The following is a 19,564-nucleotide window of genomic DNA, read 5'->3' on the forward strand; positions in this document are numbered from 1 at the left end:
GTAACTGCAGAAAGTTTTGTGTGATGGGTAGGTTTAGGGGTAGGGTTAGTGTTAGTATATATGGGAGAGAATATATAGTTTGTAAAGTATACGCACCATTATGTCTATGGAAAGTCCCCTCAATGAACCATACATGTATGTGATTTCTTTATGTAATTGTGGTCATGATTTTTGAGTATGAAGGAACATGACACAACTTGTCATGCTGTCATAATTTGGCTGCTTCTACAAAGTGACAAATTTATTTGTGCCAAAAAAAAGAGCTACAGTTTGACTGAACGTAGCTTTCAAGAAACATCTTGTTCTTTTAGTTGGCATTGCTTGATTATATATCGTTAGTCGCTATCTTATCAAGATGGACATATGATCCATTTTTCAGTTATGATGACCATCAATTGATAAGTACTCACCTATCTTGTATATCACTAATAATGTTTTCATTTCTTTGCAGGAATGTAGAACATGTTGTCCATGTTAATCAGTATATCATTTACACACATGAGGAAACAACTACTGAAAGCTGATATGTTGGAAACAAACACGTGTGATCAGAAGCATTCTTCATGTGCTCGTGTTCAGCTGGCAGAACCAGTCAAACTTTAGAAGGGAAAAGATAAAGTCCATGTAGTCGTCTGTTCACCGCATTACTCTCGGTGTCATCTCATCAGACACTATGGCTCATGCTGCGCTTCTGCTGCTCATCAGCTTGACCGTTTCTGGTTCAGCTGGAAGTTTCTTCTATGGGGCCTCAATGATCTTCATGCCTGGAAACAGATATCCAGGTGGAACAGTGGAGGTAAATCCAGATTAATACATTAAACCAAATTAATATCTCTTTAATCTGACTGTCTATTAACTTGAGCATAGATTTGAATTTAAATGGCTGTAATTCACGAATGCTTTGGACTAGACTAAGGTTGGTCTCTTTTAAAAGAAGACACTCAGCAGATTATTGCAGAAATTAAAGCAGTTTAAAAAAAGGAAAGTGTAGAGGGGCTATATTTTCCCCCGCTACCGGGACACTGACAGTTAACAGGCTTTTGTAATGACAATTTTAATTTGTTAAACGTATCTGTGAACTTATTTAATTCCAAGCCTGTATGATTCTTTCTTCTCTGAAACACAATAGAATGTGTTTTTTTTTTTTAAAGTCTAGTTTATTTTATAGTATTTTTTCCGTGAAGTGAAAGTCAGTGGGGTCGAGTTTTTGAAAGCATTCTTTAAAATATCTTACATGACTTATTTACAGTAAAAAAAAAAAGAAAAAGAAAAAAAGATACCTGTTGTATGTGTTCCTGGCAGATGCACTTTTACTACAGAGAGTCTGGTAAACCGCCCTGTGATCCTCAAGTCGGATGGGTCTGTGATAGTGGCAACTGTGGAGCTCTCACATTCGCGGAGTCTAAGGTGACGGATCAGGACCACTCGGGGCAGATCCTCTGGTGCCAGTCCGAGCGTCACATGACCACCAATGTCACTGCTGATGAGCCCTTCACTCTAAGGTAACATCCATGGAATAATTGTAAAAAAGTTGACTTTTGCATACTTTTAAAGGTGGTTTAGGGCTTTCTGGTAACCAATGTTATTTCAAATCACCAAAGCAAACACACCTCTATCCTAAAAGGTTCTCACCCATATTTTGATGGCTCCGCCCCACACATACGTAACCCAGGAAACGACTATCTTCTGTGCCAGCCGGCTGAGGCTATTATAGCTGTGTCTCATTTCGTTAAATTTCGAAGGCTGCGTCCTCCGGAGGACACGTCCTGTGTAGGATGCAGTATACGGAGTGTCCTCAATCAGAATTAAACGAGACTTCCTTCGTAGGACACACAGGCAGGAAGTATCACGTTGCTATGCCAACAAGTTCAGCCTCTTTGCGCTCTCACGGCAGTTATATGAATGAAAATTATTTATAACTTGAAAATGACTATGAAATGTTTCTTGTCTTGACAGCAATGTCCTGTTCTAAACGTTAAAAATGCACTAAACAGTTGTAATCCTGTTTACCAAAACCATCTGTTTGAGGTAGAGCTTAAAAAAAACAACCAAAAAAGCTTGAACTACTTATTGTAAACACCACAGCTACGCTCGTATGTATATCTGGCGGTGGTGCCGTTTTTTCATATAATATAAAAAAAATTGACGGTTGTTAACGGAGACGCAAAGAATTGTGGGTTATCTCCAGCCGTGAAGGCTACACCTCATTTACACTCCGAATTCCTGTGAAAGAAGGACGCATTCGAAGGGCGCTTTTGGAGTGTCCTCACTTTTTTGAAATGAGACGGCCTTATGACGTATGCACCCTTCGAATGCGACCTCCGGAGGACGCAGCCTCCTGAAATGAGACACAGCTTATGTCATCAATAAGTAAAAAAGCAATGTGTATTACTATGGTTATCCCGGTCAATTCGGACACACTGCGAGCTGGCGCTTGAGACAGACAGTGGTTTATCGAGTGTGGAAATGAACGGGTCTTTATCATCGCTGAAGTAAACGACGATACGACTGCAAATGAACAAAAGTCAGCATATATTAGTTCTCTGAAAAAACAAAGCCAATGTTACTCGCCTATCAAAAAGAAATAAAGCAATCTCTGCGTGAGTTTTCTCCAGCGCTGGAAAGCTGAAACTTCTTGCCTGATCGCAAACCTTCTTTTGTTCTATAGACATCTTCCACGTGTTTTTATCTGCCATCTCTCTCTTTCGGTCGTCGCTCGGCCGATGTCCGTCCTGTGTCGTGTCTTTTGAATAATGACGTGCACCGAGCACTCTTCTCGCCGTAATTAGTAGACACGCCCCCTTACTGCTGATTGGCTACACGTTTGTTTTGGTACTCAGACTGTTTTGGTACTCAGACACTTTAAATAATAAAGCATTTTTGAAATAACACATACCTCACCTTTAATGTGCTTTAAAATAATTTACTTACAGAATGTAATTAACCCTTATGTTCGATTTGGACCCTCTTCAAGTAGTGAATAATCATAATCTGATATTTCATGAACTTTCATAATTATATAAGTAATTCAATTTAATTTGTTTTTTACTTGATGATGATTCTGATGTCCACTATGACACAACTGCACAACAAGTGGTGTTATTTTATTTTTTTATAGTGGAAAAACCCGGACATTTCAGCTCTCAGGCCTACTTCATGTGCAAGGCAATCAAATATCTCCAGCCACTATTTGTATTCTATGTTGACATCATAATCTTAAACATGTTTGGTATCTAACATTAACATACAATTAAGAGTCCTTCATCAGCAATTAACCATATGCAATATATTTTTTGTCAGATTTATTGATCACATCTATTGACACATTACATAAACCAATTACATTTATACAAAACATAATTCCATAATATATACTTTACCTAAAATACATAAATCATTAGAGGATCCTCCAATTGTCTCAGGAAACGATTAAGTCACAGAAGCAACATCTAATTTTCCTTGACTTTCAGATTTAAGCGGTAGTAATTAAAACCTTACTTAAAGGATACCACAGATTGTTTTAATATTTGAAAATGATTCCCTGTGTAAACGGTGGATTGGCTATAAACACTTGATGTTAAACATACCTCAAGATTATGACACCAGAGTACCGATATAATTTATTGTGGACCTTAATATTGTGGATCTTAACAAAAAAATATAGATATTATTTGAGAAAGACACATTTTTACACTTCCGATTACACAGAGTTATGCCAATTTATTCTTGAATGATTTTATAAAGGCAATGCTTTTTATACACATATTAAGGTTTGTAAGTGATATATTGAAATGTGTTTTAAGGTATGGTCAGGTTCTGAAAGAGATGCATTTGTGTCATTTATCAACTAGAGAATTCCTTCAATTCAGTTTACAATGGACAAACGTTTTTGGGATGTTAAGGTGACTAAGATAGAAGATTTATTATGAAAAACAGGGTACTGAAAAACCTACAGATAAAAACACGATATTAGGAAGAGATAACTATCATCCAGTCCCTCTCCAACTGAGTCAGCTTTACAGACCATACTGTAATTGTAGTGCCACACGTAATTTTGATGAACACACCAAATTACTTTTCCAATCTAGTGAGAATCCAGGTTAGGTAGTACATTAGAAAAGGTTTATAAATTAGGTTCAGTTTCAGTTTATTAGAGGATAACCCCTTGAGATGAAACATCTCGTTTTCAAAGTGGTCCTCAAAGAACATAAAACAATTACAACTAAATTAGACAGAAATGATTACAAAAAAATAAATAAAAAATAAATTTATAAACAAAGACAATACATACTATATAACTATACGACATTGCATTTTGTGTGCCCACTTCTTCTCTGGACTTTTCATGGGTGTGTATCATTTAAAACTGTTACCTCATCAAGATTTATGTGTGAGTATATATAGACCTTTATTTGGGATGTTTTATTGTTAAAATAATATTATAATTATTATTATTAAAACTCTCTTTCAGTGATTCTGGTTGCTGCTGGGCAAATAATGTTCGTAATGTTGGTGGTTGGACACTTCACAGTCATGTTGACTCAAGACAACGTTCAGACACTCGGACTTCAAACAAGTCCCCTGTTTCAGCAACTATACCAAACATAAGGTTTGTGCTTTTAAAATCACTATTTATCCATAGACTTTTCCTACAGCTTTCTGGAACACTTGATTCTGAGTTGTCTGCTCCAGCATTGAATATCAAATATGTTTGTGACCGCCAAAGTGTACTATATATTTCACCATTGTCACTTCAACTATTGCGTCTTTGATAATGGTCTTTCCTCAGGGTTCCCCGGAACTGTTTTCAGCGTCTTCACCTGCTGGCCCATGACCCAGATGGAGATGATGTGAGATGCAAGTGTCCATCTTGTCATCAATACTCACACATAAATCTTGATGAGGTAACAGTTTTTAATGAAACACTCCCATGAAACGTTCAGATACAGATTAAACCGGCAAATGCACTGAATGCTGATTTCAGTACTGTGGATGACAGAAATGTTGAAAATAAAATATTACAATTTCATTCAATTCTGACAAGTAGGCTAGAGTATATTCAATTTCAAAAGCAAAATCTATGTGGAGGAGAACATTTAAATTAACCATCAAGGTGATTTACTAAGTTTTGCATAAATCAGTTAGCTGGTATTTGTGCCATTATTTACCACCCCCCAAAAAGCATGTTTTAAACCTAATTTAATAGTTTTTTTTTTTTAAATTAAGCTAATTTGTGCTGCTCTTGGTTGAATGTGTTGGTCATTATGTAAATGATCCAGCTGAAAAAGAGATAATACTGTACAATTTTCATGATTGTGAGGATACAGTGGGGAGTTTTTTAAGTGATTACATTTTATTTTAACTAAATCATAAGCAAATATTTTGCACTTGGGTTTGAATTTAAGGTATCTTGCTTTGTGAATTTGGAATTTACCTGTCATACAAACAAAGTTTAAGACATCATGTAGCTCTTTATTTTCCGAAAGTGAAAAAGAATTGTCTTAGCTAGTAAACAAGAAATAAGCAAGCTGAAATGTGAAGACAAAAAATGTCTAGTAAACGAACAGAAGTAGAATACATGTAAAAGAGAAATTTACTTAAAGGTTTAGTTCACCCAAAAATGAAATGTATGTCATGTATGTCAAATGTATGTATGACCCACCCTAATGTCGTTCCACACCCGTAAGACCTCCGTTCATCATCGGAACGCAGTTTAAGATATTTTATATTTTAGTACCAGAGCATATGTAGTCTATGCCCACTTTACTGTCCATGTCCAGAAAGGAAAAAAAAAACATCATCACAGTAGTCCATATGAGACATCAGTGGGTTGATTAGAGTCTCTTGAAGCATCGAAAATACATGTTGGTCCAAAAATAACAAAAACTATGATTTTATTCAGCAAGGTCTTCTCTTCCGTGTTCCTCCAAAAAGATTAAAGCGGTTAATGAATCAGTGAATCGTTCAATGCTTCGGGTTGCCAATGTCACGTGATTTCAGCAGTTTGGCGGTTTGACGTGATCCGAACTGATGGAATCACATGACATTGGCAACCCGAATCATTGATCGATTCGCACTGTTTGAATCTTTTTGGAGGAACGCAGATGAAAAGACCATCCTGAATAAAATCATAGTTTTTGATGTTTTTGGACCAAAATGTACTTTCGATGCTTCAAGGGACTCTAATCAACCAACTGATGTCACATATGGACTACTGTGATGATGTTTTTATTCCCTTTCTGGACATGGACAGTAAAGTGTGCATTGACTGCATTATGCTCTGGGACTAAAATATAAAATATCTTAAACTGTGTGTGAAGATGAACAGAGGTCTTACGGTGTGGAACGACATTAGGGAGAGGAGTTAATTACATCAATTTTATTTTTGGGTGAACTAACACTTTAAGCATTCATTAGAAGGGTATGGTGTCTGGTAGGGGACATGTTCAGTTCACTTGATTTTGTTGTGGCCATGACATATTTACTCATGGTAACAGGATGTAAAGTTGTGGCCTCGAGATCATAAGTTGAGGAAACGGCATCTATTTCTCATGGCCATGAGTCAAATGTGTAAACAACCTGCATGACCATAGCAACCTGGAATTATCAAAAATGGATAGGCCTATAAAAATATTTACATTTAATTAAGACAAAGTGCGGAATTAAGAAATGATTAAAGCCAGACTTGCTCTAATTATAGTGTAAAATAAGTTTAGTTTAAATTTAGTTTGTTTCCATGTTCTTCACTTGTTAAAACTTTTTACACTATACAATTGAAATGTTAAAACAGTGCACAAACCGTGATATTTTGCTTGTCTAGGACTCATGCACTCTGAGCAGTAATGGTACATTGGACCTGGGACTGCATGTTTTTGAGCTCACGCTGGAGGATTATCCAGTATCAAACATCAGTTTGACGAGTGAGAATGGGAGCGTCTCTGTCAGAAATCCTTATAATCAGACCGCCAACATTAACTCAACTCCTCTCAGTCAAGTGCCCCTTCAGTTCGGAGTCGAAAGTGAGTGAGAATCATGTATCAGTGTATAATCCCATTTTTCACATCATCTTTTGAAATTGAGACATTGATGCTGAATTCACACTGGGCGTCGGCATCAACGTTTCTCAATCACTTTGAATGGGTGATGTGTTCCTGGATCAATTTCTTTGTTTTGGGACAGTTTACAGTTTTTGTCAAGTTTAGGCATACAGCAAGGGCTAGGGGCTTCTGTCCCATTCTTATTCACCTATCATTTCCCTCTGATTTTATTTGTATGTTATGTTAGGGTTAGGGTTAGCACTAAATATACAGAGTATAAATATAATTTATTATAAACAATTTTGTTTATGTAGGCCTTGTAATGCACCTTATAATGCTTTTTATGGTATCATGAATAATTGTATACAATTTTTCCAATTGTAAATGGGAAAAAATGCCACTTGAAAAACTCTTTTAGAAACATATCTAATAGTATAATATCTAATAGTACTCTATTAGAAACATATGTGATTAAATAACAAGTAATAGAAAAAGTGCTATTTTCTGTCAAAGAATAGTCCTATATGACTAAGTCTTAGCAGTAGTTTTAATGTATTGCGTAGTTCCAACTCACAGCAGTTATGAGCATTTAAATCACTCTAACCCGTTTCCACTGTTTTGTAGTTCTATCACCAGTCCATAGCTGTGAGCCAGGGGTGAACAGGCCACGTTTCCTGACGCCAACTCCCTTACATGGAGATGTGCAACATGCAGCTGTGGGACGTGATCACATTATCACCCTCCGAGCCCAGAGCATGGACAACAGGTTTGAAATATGCACTGTCTAAAATAAAGAAAATAAAACAACTTTCCTGAACAGGTCCAAAGTTTACTCTTCTGACGTATGTATTATTGTATAAATTCAGACGATATATTACTGTAGATGCAGGGCCGGTTATATGGGGTTCTAGAGGGTTCTAAACACCACCAAAGAAAAGCAAGAGCAGCCTCAGTTAAAGGACAACTCCGGTGAGAAATGAACCTAGGGGTAATTAACAGATGGTTACCGAGTAGATCGTTCTCTGGGATGCGTTTTCATGAAAATCGAATGTAAAGAGTTTTATCTCTAAAAACAGATTAGCTTATAACGCTAGTCTATGGGGCACAGGGTAGACACAGGGTGGTGAAATTAAATCGCTAGTTAATACCACTAACAAGGCTCAAAATAGCCTCACAATAACACGGTAGCATAATGAGGGTCCCTACATGCAAACCGAAGCATTGAGAACTTTGTAAGTGTACAAACAGTTTAATAAGAAGATAAGTTATAAACATAGTGCCTTACGCGTTCACGGTCAGGCACCATCTTGGAAAACAGTCTCGACTAATCGATCCACGAGCGCTGTTTTAAGTGAGCTGGTCGATAGGAATTAAGTTTGTGAAATGTAATAACATAGACATTTTTATTTTTATTTATTTATTTTCTCTGTTGTGTTCAATGTTTTCTTCCGGAAACAACGGACCATATGATATTCCAAGTCACAGTTCATCACTTAGCACAGCGTTTGTGGCTCGATGAGTCGAGACTGTTTTCCAAGACGGCGCCTGTCCGTGAACGCGTAAGGCACTATGTTTATAAAGTGTCGTCTTATTAAACTGTTTGTACTCTTACAAAGTTCTCAATGCTTCGGTTTGCATGTAGGGACCCTCATTATGCTACTGTGTTAGTGTGAGGCTATTTTGAGCCTTGTTAGTGGTATTAACTAGCGATTTAATTTCACTACTCTGTGCCCCATAGACTAGTGTTATAAGCTAATCTGTTTTTAAAGATAAAACTCTTTACATTCGATTTTCACGAAAACACATCCCAGAGAACGATCTGTAGTCTGTAACCATCTGTTAATTGCCCCTAGGTTCATTTCTCACCGGAGTTGTCCTTTAATAATGTTATCATCTCATATTGGCAAACACTCCAGTGCTGATTTGTGTTTCTCCTCTATTTACAATATTATTTTTGTAAAAAAAAAAAAAATCTGTTTCTGCAGCACTGAGCATTGTGGCCAATCACATGCATATCTCTTGAACACAATGGCCAATCAGAGATTAGGCTCAGTGTAGAGACATGCACACTTGCGAATTCTATCTTTACAATGAATAAGATATTCACTGTGCGGATCAGAAAGCGTCAGTGATTATAACATTCGTTTTTTTGCAAGAGTGCAGCAGAACTCAAGGGAGTGACAGTTTTCTATTTCTATTCAAATAAAAGTTTCATTTTTCATGCTGCTAAGAGGACCAACGGCCACACACACATTAAAATGCAGGATTCACTTTTGAAATTGCAATTATTGACTTGATAATAATTTAATTTAATTGCTATTAATTAAATGTCATAATGTATTAATTCCTTAATAACATTATATTAATTAATAATGCAAATTAATGTGTTAATTAGCATAAGGGGTCGAAGCAATGCTTTTCAACTTCCAGTCGTCTGCTTTAATTAATCATCAGCTAATGATTTATAAAGGTATCATTATGTTATGACTTTACTTGTTGGGGCACATGACTATTTACTAATTCAAAATTAATTCAAAACCCATAACCACAATTATTACCTAATCAATTAGTTAATAGTCATGTGCCCCAACATGTAAAGTCATAACATAATGATACCTTTATAAATCATTAGCTAATGATTATTTAAAGCAGACGACTGGAAGTTGAAATGCATGGCTTTGACCCGTTGTGGTAATTAACACGTTAATTTACATTACTAGTTGATATATGTTATTAAGGAATTAATAAATTATGACACATTTAACCAATAACAATTTAATGATTACTTAATCTATTAATCATAATGAATCTTCATTAGTTGCTGATGCAGTGATCATTAATAAATGGGTTAGTTCAGTAATACATTAACCCATGATCATCTGTGCATTAGTTAAGCATGAATTAATGCATATTAGTGCACCCATATTGTAAAGTGTTTTACAATAACATTTATTATTAAACCTTTATTAGAGAATCCTCCCTTACTTCAGAAGAACTCTCAGTAATATGACTCTGGAGCCACGCCTGATCATATATATGTGACATTCGGGAAATGTTTAGTATCTCTAGATAAACCATCCTACAGGTTTGGTATGTACCAGAGTTACTTTAGTACGTTATCTAATCTTTCAGTCACTATTGTGTAGCATCTCTGAGTTCCAGGTCAGTGGTCCATGGAATATGTCAAAGATCTTGAGAAATGCAAGTCATGGGGTTACAGAAGCAACGTTGATATGGACACCACAGAAATCGGACCTGCATCATCATGTGCCTGTGTGTTTCGCTGCAGGGACACTTCAGAGGTAAAATGAGGTCTGTTCTTAAGCTCACTGGCAATTTAGGAGTGATATAATTTTTTCAGTAACCTGTCATTTGTCTTTCTCTCCCTAATTAGTCAGTCAGAGATGAGGTGCATTGTTATCATTGTGGCAAAATCAAGAGTTCTCTCAGGTAAAAAAAGATTTCTTAAATGTCTTAATATATTAAGAGTTTTGTATTGTGAAATATCTAGTTCAGTCATGAAACTCTAGATGGTGCAGACTGATATCTTTACATGCCATCTGCTTGTAATCACATCATTTACTACACGACACAAGCTGTTTGGTATCTGCTGATCCTGCAACCAATGAGATTGATTGCTCAACATTTAAATAGTCTGGTTCAGACTTTGCCTTTCAGCGTTTGTCTGAAACCCTCCACCTCCCCAGCTCCACCTGCCTAGATCTGCTATGGAATTTATGTATGTCTATTCATGCAACAGCAAAGACTGTGTATCTGTTAGTAGTAAAAAAAACAAACAACAACATATTTTCTCAGCAGCAGCAGCGTAGCAGATTTAATCCACCAAATCAATTACATAAACATTGGGATATTCATTAACTTGCCAAAAAAGTGTTCTCATGATTGAAAAAAAATTGTGTCAGTTTTTCAAACAGATCAATCCCCATTCCCCATACTATAATTTGGATTTAAAGTGATCCTATTATGGTTTTTCAAATATTAACTTTCATGCAGTGTGTAATAAAGCTGTTTGTGAATGTAAAAGTTCTACAAAGTTGTAAAGTCGAAAGTGCAGAAAATTAAAGTTGTTTATTGTCTACAAAAAGAAAGAATGTACTTTGAATCGCCTAAACGAGTAGTCTGTAATCTGAATCTCACTGTGTTACAGTTCTATGTCACTAGATAATACATTTGAATAAAGCCTGACTATGTTGTACATTGTTTTCATCCACCCACAAACACATCATTTTACTGTCGACTATTTCTCAAATCTCGGAGTTCACCGTGGAATTCGCAAAATGCTTGCACTTAAAGGTAAAAGGTTACTCTGGTTATTAGTATCTTAATGAAATACTCCTGCTCGTCAGCTGAGGGCCACTATTACCTAAAACTGTGTCTGTTAATGCAGATTATGTGTTGTTCTTACTACTTTAAGTGATGATAAAGATTTGTTACACAAACATTTATGTTACATCAGTCATTCACGTTAGTACTTGGCTAATGTATGCGCTGTTATTGATATAGTTCCTGAATGTGCACCAAAATAGATTTGAAATATACACATGGGTTTGTTGATGAACATACACTTGTTAATGCTGATGGTGAGGAATTACATTTGCAACATCTCATAATGTAAAAACATAAAAACATCCTCAAAAAAAGTAGCATATAACTGAGAAATGTCCTGCTTAAGTCGTCCTTGCAAAGGATGTGCGGGTTGAATAAATAGTTCTTCTAGTTCTGTCTTTACAATGTGTACAATCGCTGAACTTTAGGAAGAGAGACTGAATCATCCAACGAGTCAATTGAGAATAATTGAAAAATTATTTGATGCATGTAAACCTGTTGGAGGAGACCTCTAAAACAAAATTGGGAACCTTTAAAATAGCATTATAGGAGGACTTTAACAAAAAAAAATTCTTCTCACATTGTAAGTGCATTGATAATATCTTGTAATTTTTGTTGTTGTCATTTTTTTATTTAGATCAATTAATAAATGTATCCTATTCCTCAAGGTGAAGCAGAGGTCTTCTGTGAGGAAAACAGAATCAGCATTGCAGTAAACAAAGCCTCCATGAAGGGGATTGATCAAGGCTGGCTCCAACTGAGAGACCCCACCTGCTCTCTCACTTCCAATGACACCCATATCCTGGGCACGGTGTCCCTCAACACCTGTGGGACCACAATGGAGGTAGAAATACTGTGATCTCCAATTTAAAAATGGAATATTTGCTATGCTACTCAGCTAACAAAAATATGTGCAAAAGTTTTTTAATTATTAAGAACACCTCTTAGTTATATGAACGTTAGAGGAACATAACATTTCGTAATTTTGAAAATGTTATGAGAGCTTTCTTTTATTATTACTAACGAACGTTATTGAACAAGTTCTGAGAACATTCCCTTTTTAGCTACTCCTTCTAATAATTAAAAGACTTTCTGAGAATAATGGTCAACAAATGTTTTCTCCCAATATTTAGTTCATAAGTTATATAATATTCCAATCATTTTGTTCTAAGAACATTTTATATTCATATTATAAGAATGTTCATTAAAAACCAAAAAACGTCAGAATGGATGTTCCATGAACATTATTGTTACAATAACATTACAAAAACATTCATCAAATATTAATAACATCATAAGGATGTTCTGAGAAGATCGTTTCAACCTTTTGAGAATCTATATAAAATATTAATAATGTTATAATTTCATAAGGAAATGTTTTGTCCTACACTGTAAAAAATTATATCTTCAATAAGTTATGGCAACAAATGTGTTTTTTGCCTTAAACATAACTTAAACATCCAAGTTGATTGTACTGCAAAAGTTCAAAATTTGCCTTTTTTTTTACAGTGTACATTTGAAAAAACATTAGATTAAAGTCATTTTAACTGTCAGCTGTAAAATATCTAACTCTGTTTTTTATTTCTGCTTTATCGTTTCACACACCTGCTTCTTCATCAATCAGGACTTAGGAGACTTCATGGTCTTCAAAAACGAGATCAATTCTTTTGAGAATCCTAATGAAGTAATCACCAGACGAAGTCAAGTTAAAATCGGCTTCTCCTGCCAGTACCCCAAAGTAGCCAGTGTTTCAAACCACTACACCAACAAGAAGTCAGACTTCATCTTCACTGAATCCAGCTTTGGCACTTTTAGTTATTCGTTTGACATTTTTACTAACAATAACTTCAGCAGTCCAGTGGATCCCAGTCTGTATCCGCTGGAGGTAAACTTACTGGATGTGCTCTACATTGGCATTGCGGCCCATTCTGCTCTCCCTGAGGTCCAGCTCTTTGTGGAGTCTTGCAGGGCCACCCCAGATGACAACCCACACAGTGTCCTCTTTTATGACATCATCAAAGAAGGGTGAGACTGCTAAAAACCTTAAACTAAAGGGTGGTAAAACCTCTCTTCTTTAACTATACTTTATCAGCTGTTTCTTATTTAGTTTATTACTGGCATGAAGGTAAGAGGAGCAGACAGCAGATGCGGAGAAAGAATGTCACTTTAATAGAAATCCGGCTTGGCAGAGAGTTCAATAAAAAAGAAAAAGTTCTCAAAGTGAAACTCAGAGCTACAGTTGTAGAATAAAGTTCAAACTCAGGTCTCGGCTTGTAGACAGCACAGGTAACGAGGTAAGCGAGTGAGGGCTCCGTGTGACAGGGAAAAGGAGCAGGCAGGCCTTTCCCAGGGAGAGGTTGAGACAAGTGACGATTCTCCGGCTCAGTGGAGTTCTCTTAATATAAATCAGCTCCCAACACGGCAGGACTAAGACACGACAGAGACAATGGTTTAACAGGCGTTCTGTACACATTAGAGAATGCAATACTCAGGCAAAGACAGGTAGAAAGAGGGAAAAGAAATAGAAATGCTAATGAGAGGAATCAGGTATAGGGAATGTGACGGCTAATAGTAAAAGAGAAACTGCTGAGGGGAATAAGGATCAAGTGAGAGGGTGTGTGCTTCAATGAGGAAAAAGCCGTGATGAGTGAGAGAGAGAGAGAAACAGGATCATGACAATTACTATCTTCTTAGTATTTAATTTAAGTCCTGAGTTTGCTTCTGTTCCTCATCTGGTATTGAGTTAATTTATGTAAGCTGTTACGTTGCCTTTGTTTGCTCCTGTGATTCCTGGTTAATTGTGTTTAATATGATTAAAGGACAGCTGTATATAGCCAATACCCTTTTCTGCTCATCCTTGCTGAGTACATTACAAAATACCGGACCCTCAAAACAAATTAAGTCACGTGATGGATTCACCAGCATGCGTGGAGGACGTTGGTATTATTTAGGGTACTACAGCTCAACAGTTCTCTTCTCACCATCTGCAAGCCAGAGGAGAAGCCCATCAGCGCTGCATATGCCATGCATCATGAGCCCTAGCCTGCCACCTGTGTCGTCCCAGAGTTGAACTGTGTTGCCCAGTCCATCTCAGGGCCAGGAGCTGGATCACTGCCTTATAGACCTGTGGTCCGCGGATTCAATTCCCTCCCTCGTCTTCACCAACTCTCTGCCAGTCCTGTCCGGCCATCTAGATGCTACAGTACCGCTCTGAGACCTTCCTCCTCCAATGTTTCTGCCCAACTTCCTGGTCTCATCTCCTCCACACTGCAAAGAGTGCTCTTCTTATTTAGTTTTTTTTTTGTGTGTGTGTGTGTGTTTGCGGTCCAAATATCTAAATATTCTTAAATCAAGATGTATTTAATAGATAGTAAAAATACATGATATTTTTTCTTGTTTTCTGGAAAAAAAAAAAAAAAGTGAGTTTCTGCTTAAAACAAGCAAAATGATCTGGCAATGGAGTGAGAAAAATTATCTTATTTCTGATTGGGACAGAAACAAGAAACAAGATTTCAATCAGAAAAAAGATTATTTTTCTCACCCCATTAGCAGATAATTTTGCCTGTTAAGCAAAAACTCACTTCATTGTGATTTTATTTTCAACAAAAATATCTTATGTCATTTTACTTATATAGTAAATGCATCTTGATTTATGAATTGTTAGATATTTAGACTAGAAACAAGACTAAATTAAATTTTGCCGTGCACTGGTTATGTTCCGTCCCCTGGATCTGTTTGCTCCACTGGTGTCATCCAGCTCCTCAGCTTTGCCCCCACCACTAATCTGTGTGGTTCTTCGGCTCCATCTCAGGCTTCTCGACCCCTAGCTTGCATGAGGTTGAGTCCCCAGCTTTACCTTGGACCTCCAGGCCCATTTCTCCACTTCGACCTGTCAGCCCATCGGGTCCATGTTCCCTTGTCTCCGCTGTGGTCCGTCAGCCCTAGGAATCCTCCGGGCTCCCTCGTCCATTCAGTTCAGCCTCAGTCAGTCATCACTCTGCCTCCGACACAGACTTCCAGTGCTGCGTTCCACTCCCCTATTAGATATGCACTTGCGAACTTCCCCTCAGGGGAATCCCCACCGCCATTTTGAAGTGCGTTCCACTTTGTGGAAGGGAAGTTTATATGGACAGACCCTTGCTCCCTCAATTTTGACCAAGGGAGCGAGTCTACTTCATATGTACACTTCAGGCAGCTTCATATACCACAATGCAACACGATTGTGACGTCACTGCATATCGCATTTAATTTACCCTATTTTAATTATTTTTTAAAACAACCCAAACACACCTATACATATAGAATGATGCATTAAACAATTTCGTAAAGGAAAAAAAGAATAATAATAAATTAACTCCATAGTGGATTCCAAGTGATCAAGGGCTTAGGGCGTTCCAGTTCAGTCCATTGCAAAGGTTCCGCCAGTAGTGGACACTCATGCAACGTAAGCAATGACGCACATCCGAGTGAACAAGACAAGGTTAGCGAGTGAAGGGCATAATAAAACCTGGAGCGCAGCACTGTTCTCTGGCCTCTGACTCCTTGACCCTCCACTCCTTTTGGCTTCACCGATATTCTCCTTCCCTCTGGCTTCCCAGTCATTCTGACTCCCTCTGACGTTGCTTCGGTCTGCCGAGCCACCGTCTCCACCTTTGGCTTCCGGTCCATGAATGTTGCCCTGGCCTGTCAGGACCTTTGCTCTGGCGATTTCTCCATGCACCCTGGTTCTGCCCTGTCAGTCAACCGGGGCATTTAACCAAAGCTCCTCCCACGTTGACTTCACCGTGGTGTCTCTCACCACCGACGACTCCTCATATATGTGCATTACCAGCTCTGCACCCTCCTTTAAAGCCTCATCCCTCCCTCCATCCACACTAAAACTGTCCTTCCCCACTTGGGACTCCTATTTTGATATTCTGTTTTGTTTCCTTTAGTTCCCATTTCCCTGCTCTATTTAGTTTTGGTTAACTTTGGTTTCTATATTTACTTATAATTATACTGTTTCTTATTTAGTTCATTATCTCCTTAAAAGATCTCCTACAAAATACATCTTTATGACCACTTTGTGCATCACATTATTGAATATTCAGATATATTATATTGTTTTGCATTTCCACAAAATTGTTATGCATTTATCTCAAATAATCGATTAGATTAAATAATAGAGGTGTAACGATTCATCTACTACATTGACATTTTGATTTATCTTCCAATGATCCAACTACATTTATCTGTGCTCAGCAAGTTGGCCTTCGGGACAACATATATCGATCTAACATCATTTTAAAAGGTAATTAATCAGTTGTATCGATAATAGGAAAAAACGCAGACTTTATATGCATGTTTTTTTCTTAGCACTTTTATTGATAAAGGTGTTAAACGTTACTCAGTCTGCCTATATGTGACATAGCATGTCAGATGACAGAGGAGAAGCCAATGAGCAATAAATTATCAAGCCGCCATTGCGGTCCAGTGTGTGGAAAAACATTGGCTTTAGCAAAGACGGAGATGTTCTAAATAAGTCGCTCGCTGTTTGTAGTAGTAGCAGATGCTACTGCTCATTCAACCTGAAGAAATGTTGGTTGCACTTTATTTTTTATATTAATACTGTATTTGTATTATTTTTATTTTGAAAAGCAACACCAAAAGTAGCTGGTAAACTTACTGTTTATTAAACCAGAAGAGATGTTAGTTGCACTTTATGTTTGATATTAAAATTGTAATATTTTTATGCTGAAAAACAAAAGCAGAAGTAGCAGGTAAACCCACTGTTGAAATGTTGGTTGCACTTACTGTACTTTTTAAAAGCAAATTATTGAATATTGAAAATGAGAGCAGAAAAGGTTAACTTCCTGTTAATTCAACCTAAACTTTTGGTTGCACTTTATTAAAATAAAATGTGAACGCATTTGCCATTAATTGTTTACTTCTTTGTTTATATCTATAATTAATTGATACCTGATTCCCTTACAAGAAACAACAAGAATCAAAGAAACGTTACCTGCACTGACCAGTATCCAGGTATTTATTTCAGTCAAACTGGTTGATTTTTTGGCTAAAAAGTTACTGAATCGATTTTTAAGTCCCTGAATAGTTTCAGATCGTATCTTTCTAAATGAACCAATATCGTCCTTGAATCGTATCGACAACCTCAAATCGTGATACGAATCGAATCGTTGTCAAAATGAATTGTTACACCCCTATTAAATAACCATGTTCCATATTAATAATGCGATTAATCAATAATTGCAACAAGCCTGATTTTAGGTAACTGAAAACTGCTCTGTATAATTCTTCAGAGGTCATGTGTTCTTACAGGTGTATTATGGATGGCACAATTGAGGTTTATCACAGTGATGCAAGAAAGTATGACTTTGGGATCCAAGCTTTTAAGTTCACAGGCAGCTACAATGAGGTATCACAGAATCACATAGTTATGTTGTGAATTCTGTTGAGCAGGAACATTTAACTACAATGCACTCAAATTCTGTTGACAGGTGTACATTACCTGCTCTGTAATTCTGTGTGCGGAAGGAAGTTCAAACTCCAGATGTGCCCAAGGCTGCCTCAGAGAACCCACACGCAAACGCAAACGAGATGTGAGCAAAGAAACCGCCAGTCATTACATCACGCAGGGTCCCTTCAGAGTGGCCAAACAAACTCAGCATTCTGTAAAAGGTATAGTAACGTCTTAAATAATGAGTTCATATGATTCTGCATCATGATCTTTAATATAACCCTATTTTACTTTAGCGACAGAAAATGGTGGTCCTCTTCATATCAGTACAGGCACCGCAGTATTCGCAGGACTCTTTATCATCTCCATTGTGGTGCTGGTGGGATTGTGGATGTACAGCAGAAAAAAACCACGAGCAACTGACCGCATGTATCTGATGTCAAGAACTTTAAACCATAATAAATAAGTTTCCAAATTTTTTCTGTTTATGAATCCTGATCATGTAAATGGAAAATATTAAACAATTATCCCATTTTGTATTAAGTGGCCTTACCTACTATCTTCTTAAATAAAATAAAAACAAGTACAATGTGCTTATTGTGTTTATATTGTATTGCAAAACATTGATGCTGATATTGAGGTGGGGTATGAGTAAAGTTATGGACAGGTGTGGTAGTATTGTAGTAAAGTTTAAGGGTAAGGGTAAGTGTAATTATAAATGTGACAACATAAATTCATTACAGATGTTATTACATGCAGGTTATTTTTAAATTGAATTACAATGTAAAAAAACAAACATGTACTGTATGTTCACAATAAGTTCATTGTATCAAATTATTCATTTTAATGTTAGTGCATAGTAGTTAAGGCCACCTAATATAAAGTGGGACCTTGCGAGATTAAAATGGCAGAAACAAGCTTCCATAGAATAGGGATCATCCAGTAACTTGATGTATAAGTAATCATGATGCCTATGAGGTGCAAAAGGACTTAATATGTAAATGTAGGACTGTCACAAACATCTGTTACACTGATGGAAATTGTACTGTTTTGGAAGTATAGACCGGGAAAGAAAAAGTCCAAAAATGTATATGGTGACATCCTGGTTTTATCACATCACAACAGACATATGTTATTGACATCAATTTTTTTCTTTTCTTTTCTTTTTTTGTTAGAAGTACTGTTGCTTTTGTCTATTCACTAAGCCATGTAAATTCTGTGGACATTACTTCTACTGAATCTGTAATATTTTACTAAATGTAACTCTAAACCTCTGATTCTGTTGCTTTCTTTCTATAAAACTTCTGGTTTACTATTAATGGGATATCTGATTAAAAAGCTTGTATTTTCCTCTGGATTCAAAGAAAATAAAGTTACAAAAAATTATCAGTCAGATAAATATATACTTTGGCTCATTTGTGTCCCAGTTAATGGTCTAAATTAGCTCAATGAAAGTCTGCCCCCAATATTTTTGGTGACCCCGACGTGATCTTACAACTTTCTAATTGTGCTACTTTAATCACACAGTGCTAAAAGATAATAATCCACCTAACATACAGACATATTTGCATTCACACCACCCTTCCATGCTAATAATGCTGACTGTTATGAGCTTGGTCTCTCGTCACTTACATGGGTTCACTCAGCAACTTAAATGAAGGCTCTTTATTGATTTCAATCTCTCTTAAAGGATACTAATTACTATTAGTTGGTTACTATTGGT

At 36.7% G+C, this 19,564-nt stretch overlaps 1 protein-coding gene across 1 annotated transcript; it reads left to right on the forward strand.

Annotated features, from left to right (window-relative positions):
* The first annotated feature begins 612 nt into the window (after positions 1-612).
* On the forward strand, positions 613-19,219 carry LOC137063862 (uncharacterized). Its single transcript, XM_067435152.1, has 13 exons — positions 613-796; positions 1,303-1,502; positions 4,472-4,609; positions 4,790-4,904; positions 6,821-7,019; positions 7,662-7,803; positions 10,184-10,339; positions 10,432-10,487; positions 12,053-12,228; positions 13,009-13,409; positions 17,703-17,799; positions 17,882-18,062; positions 18,138-19,219. The coding sequence occupies exons 1-13, from the start codon at positions 674-676 to the stop codon at positions 18,305-18,307; spliced, it is 2,154 nt and encodes a 717-aa protein (XP_067291253.1). The 5' UTR covers positions 613-673; the 3' UTR covers positions 18,308-19,219.
* Positions 19,220-19,564: the final 345 nt, after the last annotated feature.

Source organism: Pseudorasbora parva, chromosome 24, assembly GCF_024679245.1.
Source record: "Pseudorasbora parva isolate DD20220531a chromosome 24, ASM2467924v1, whole genome shotgun sequence".
Lineage (NCBI taxonomy): Eukaryota > Metazoa > Chordata > Actinopteri > Cypriniformes > Gobionidae > Pseudorasbora > Pseudorasbora parva.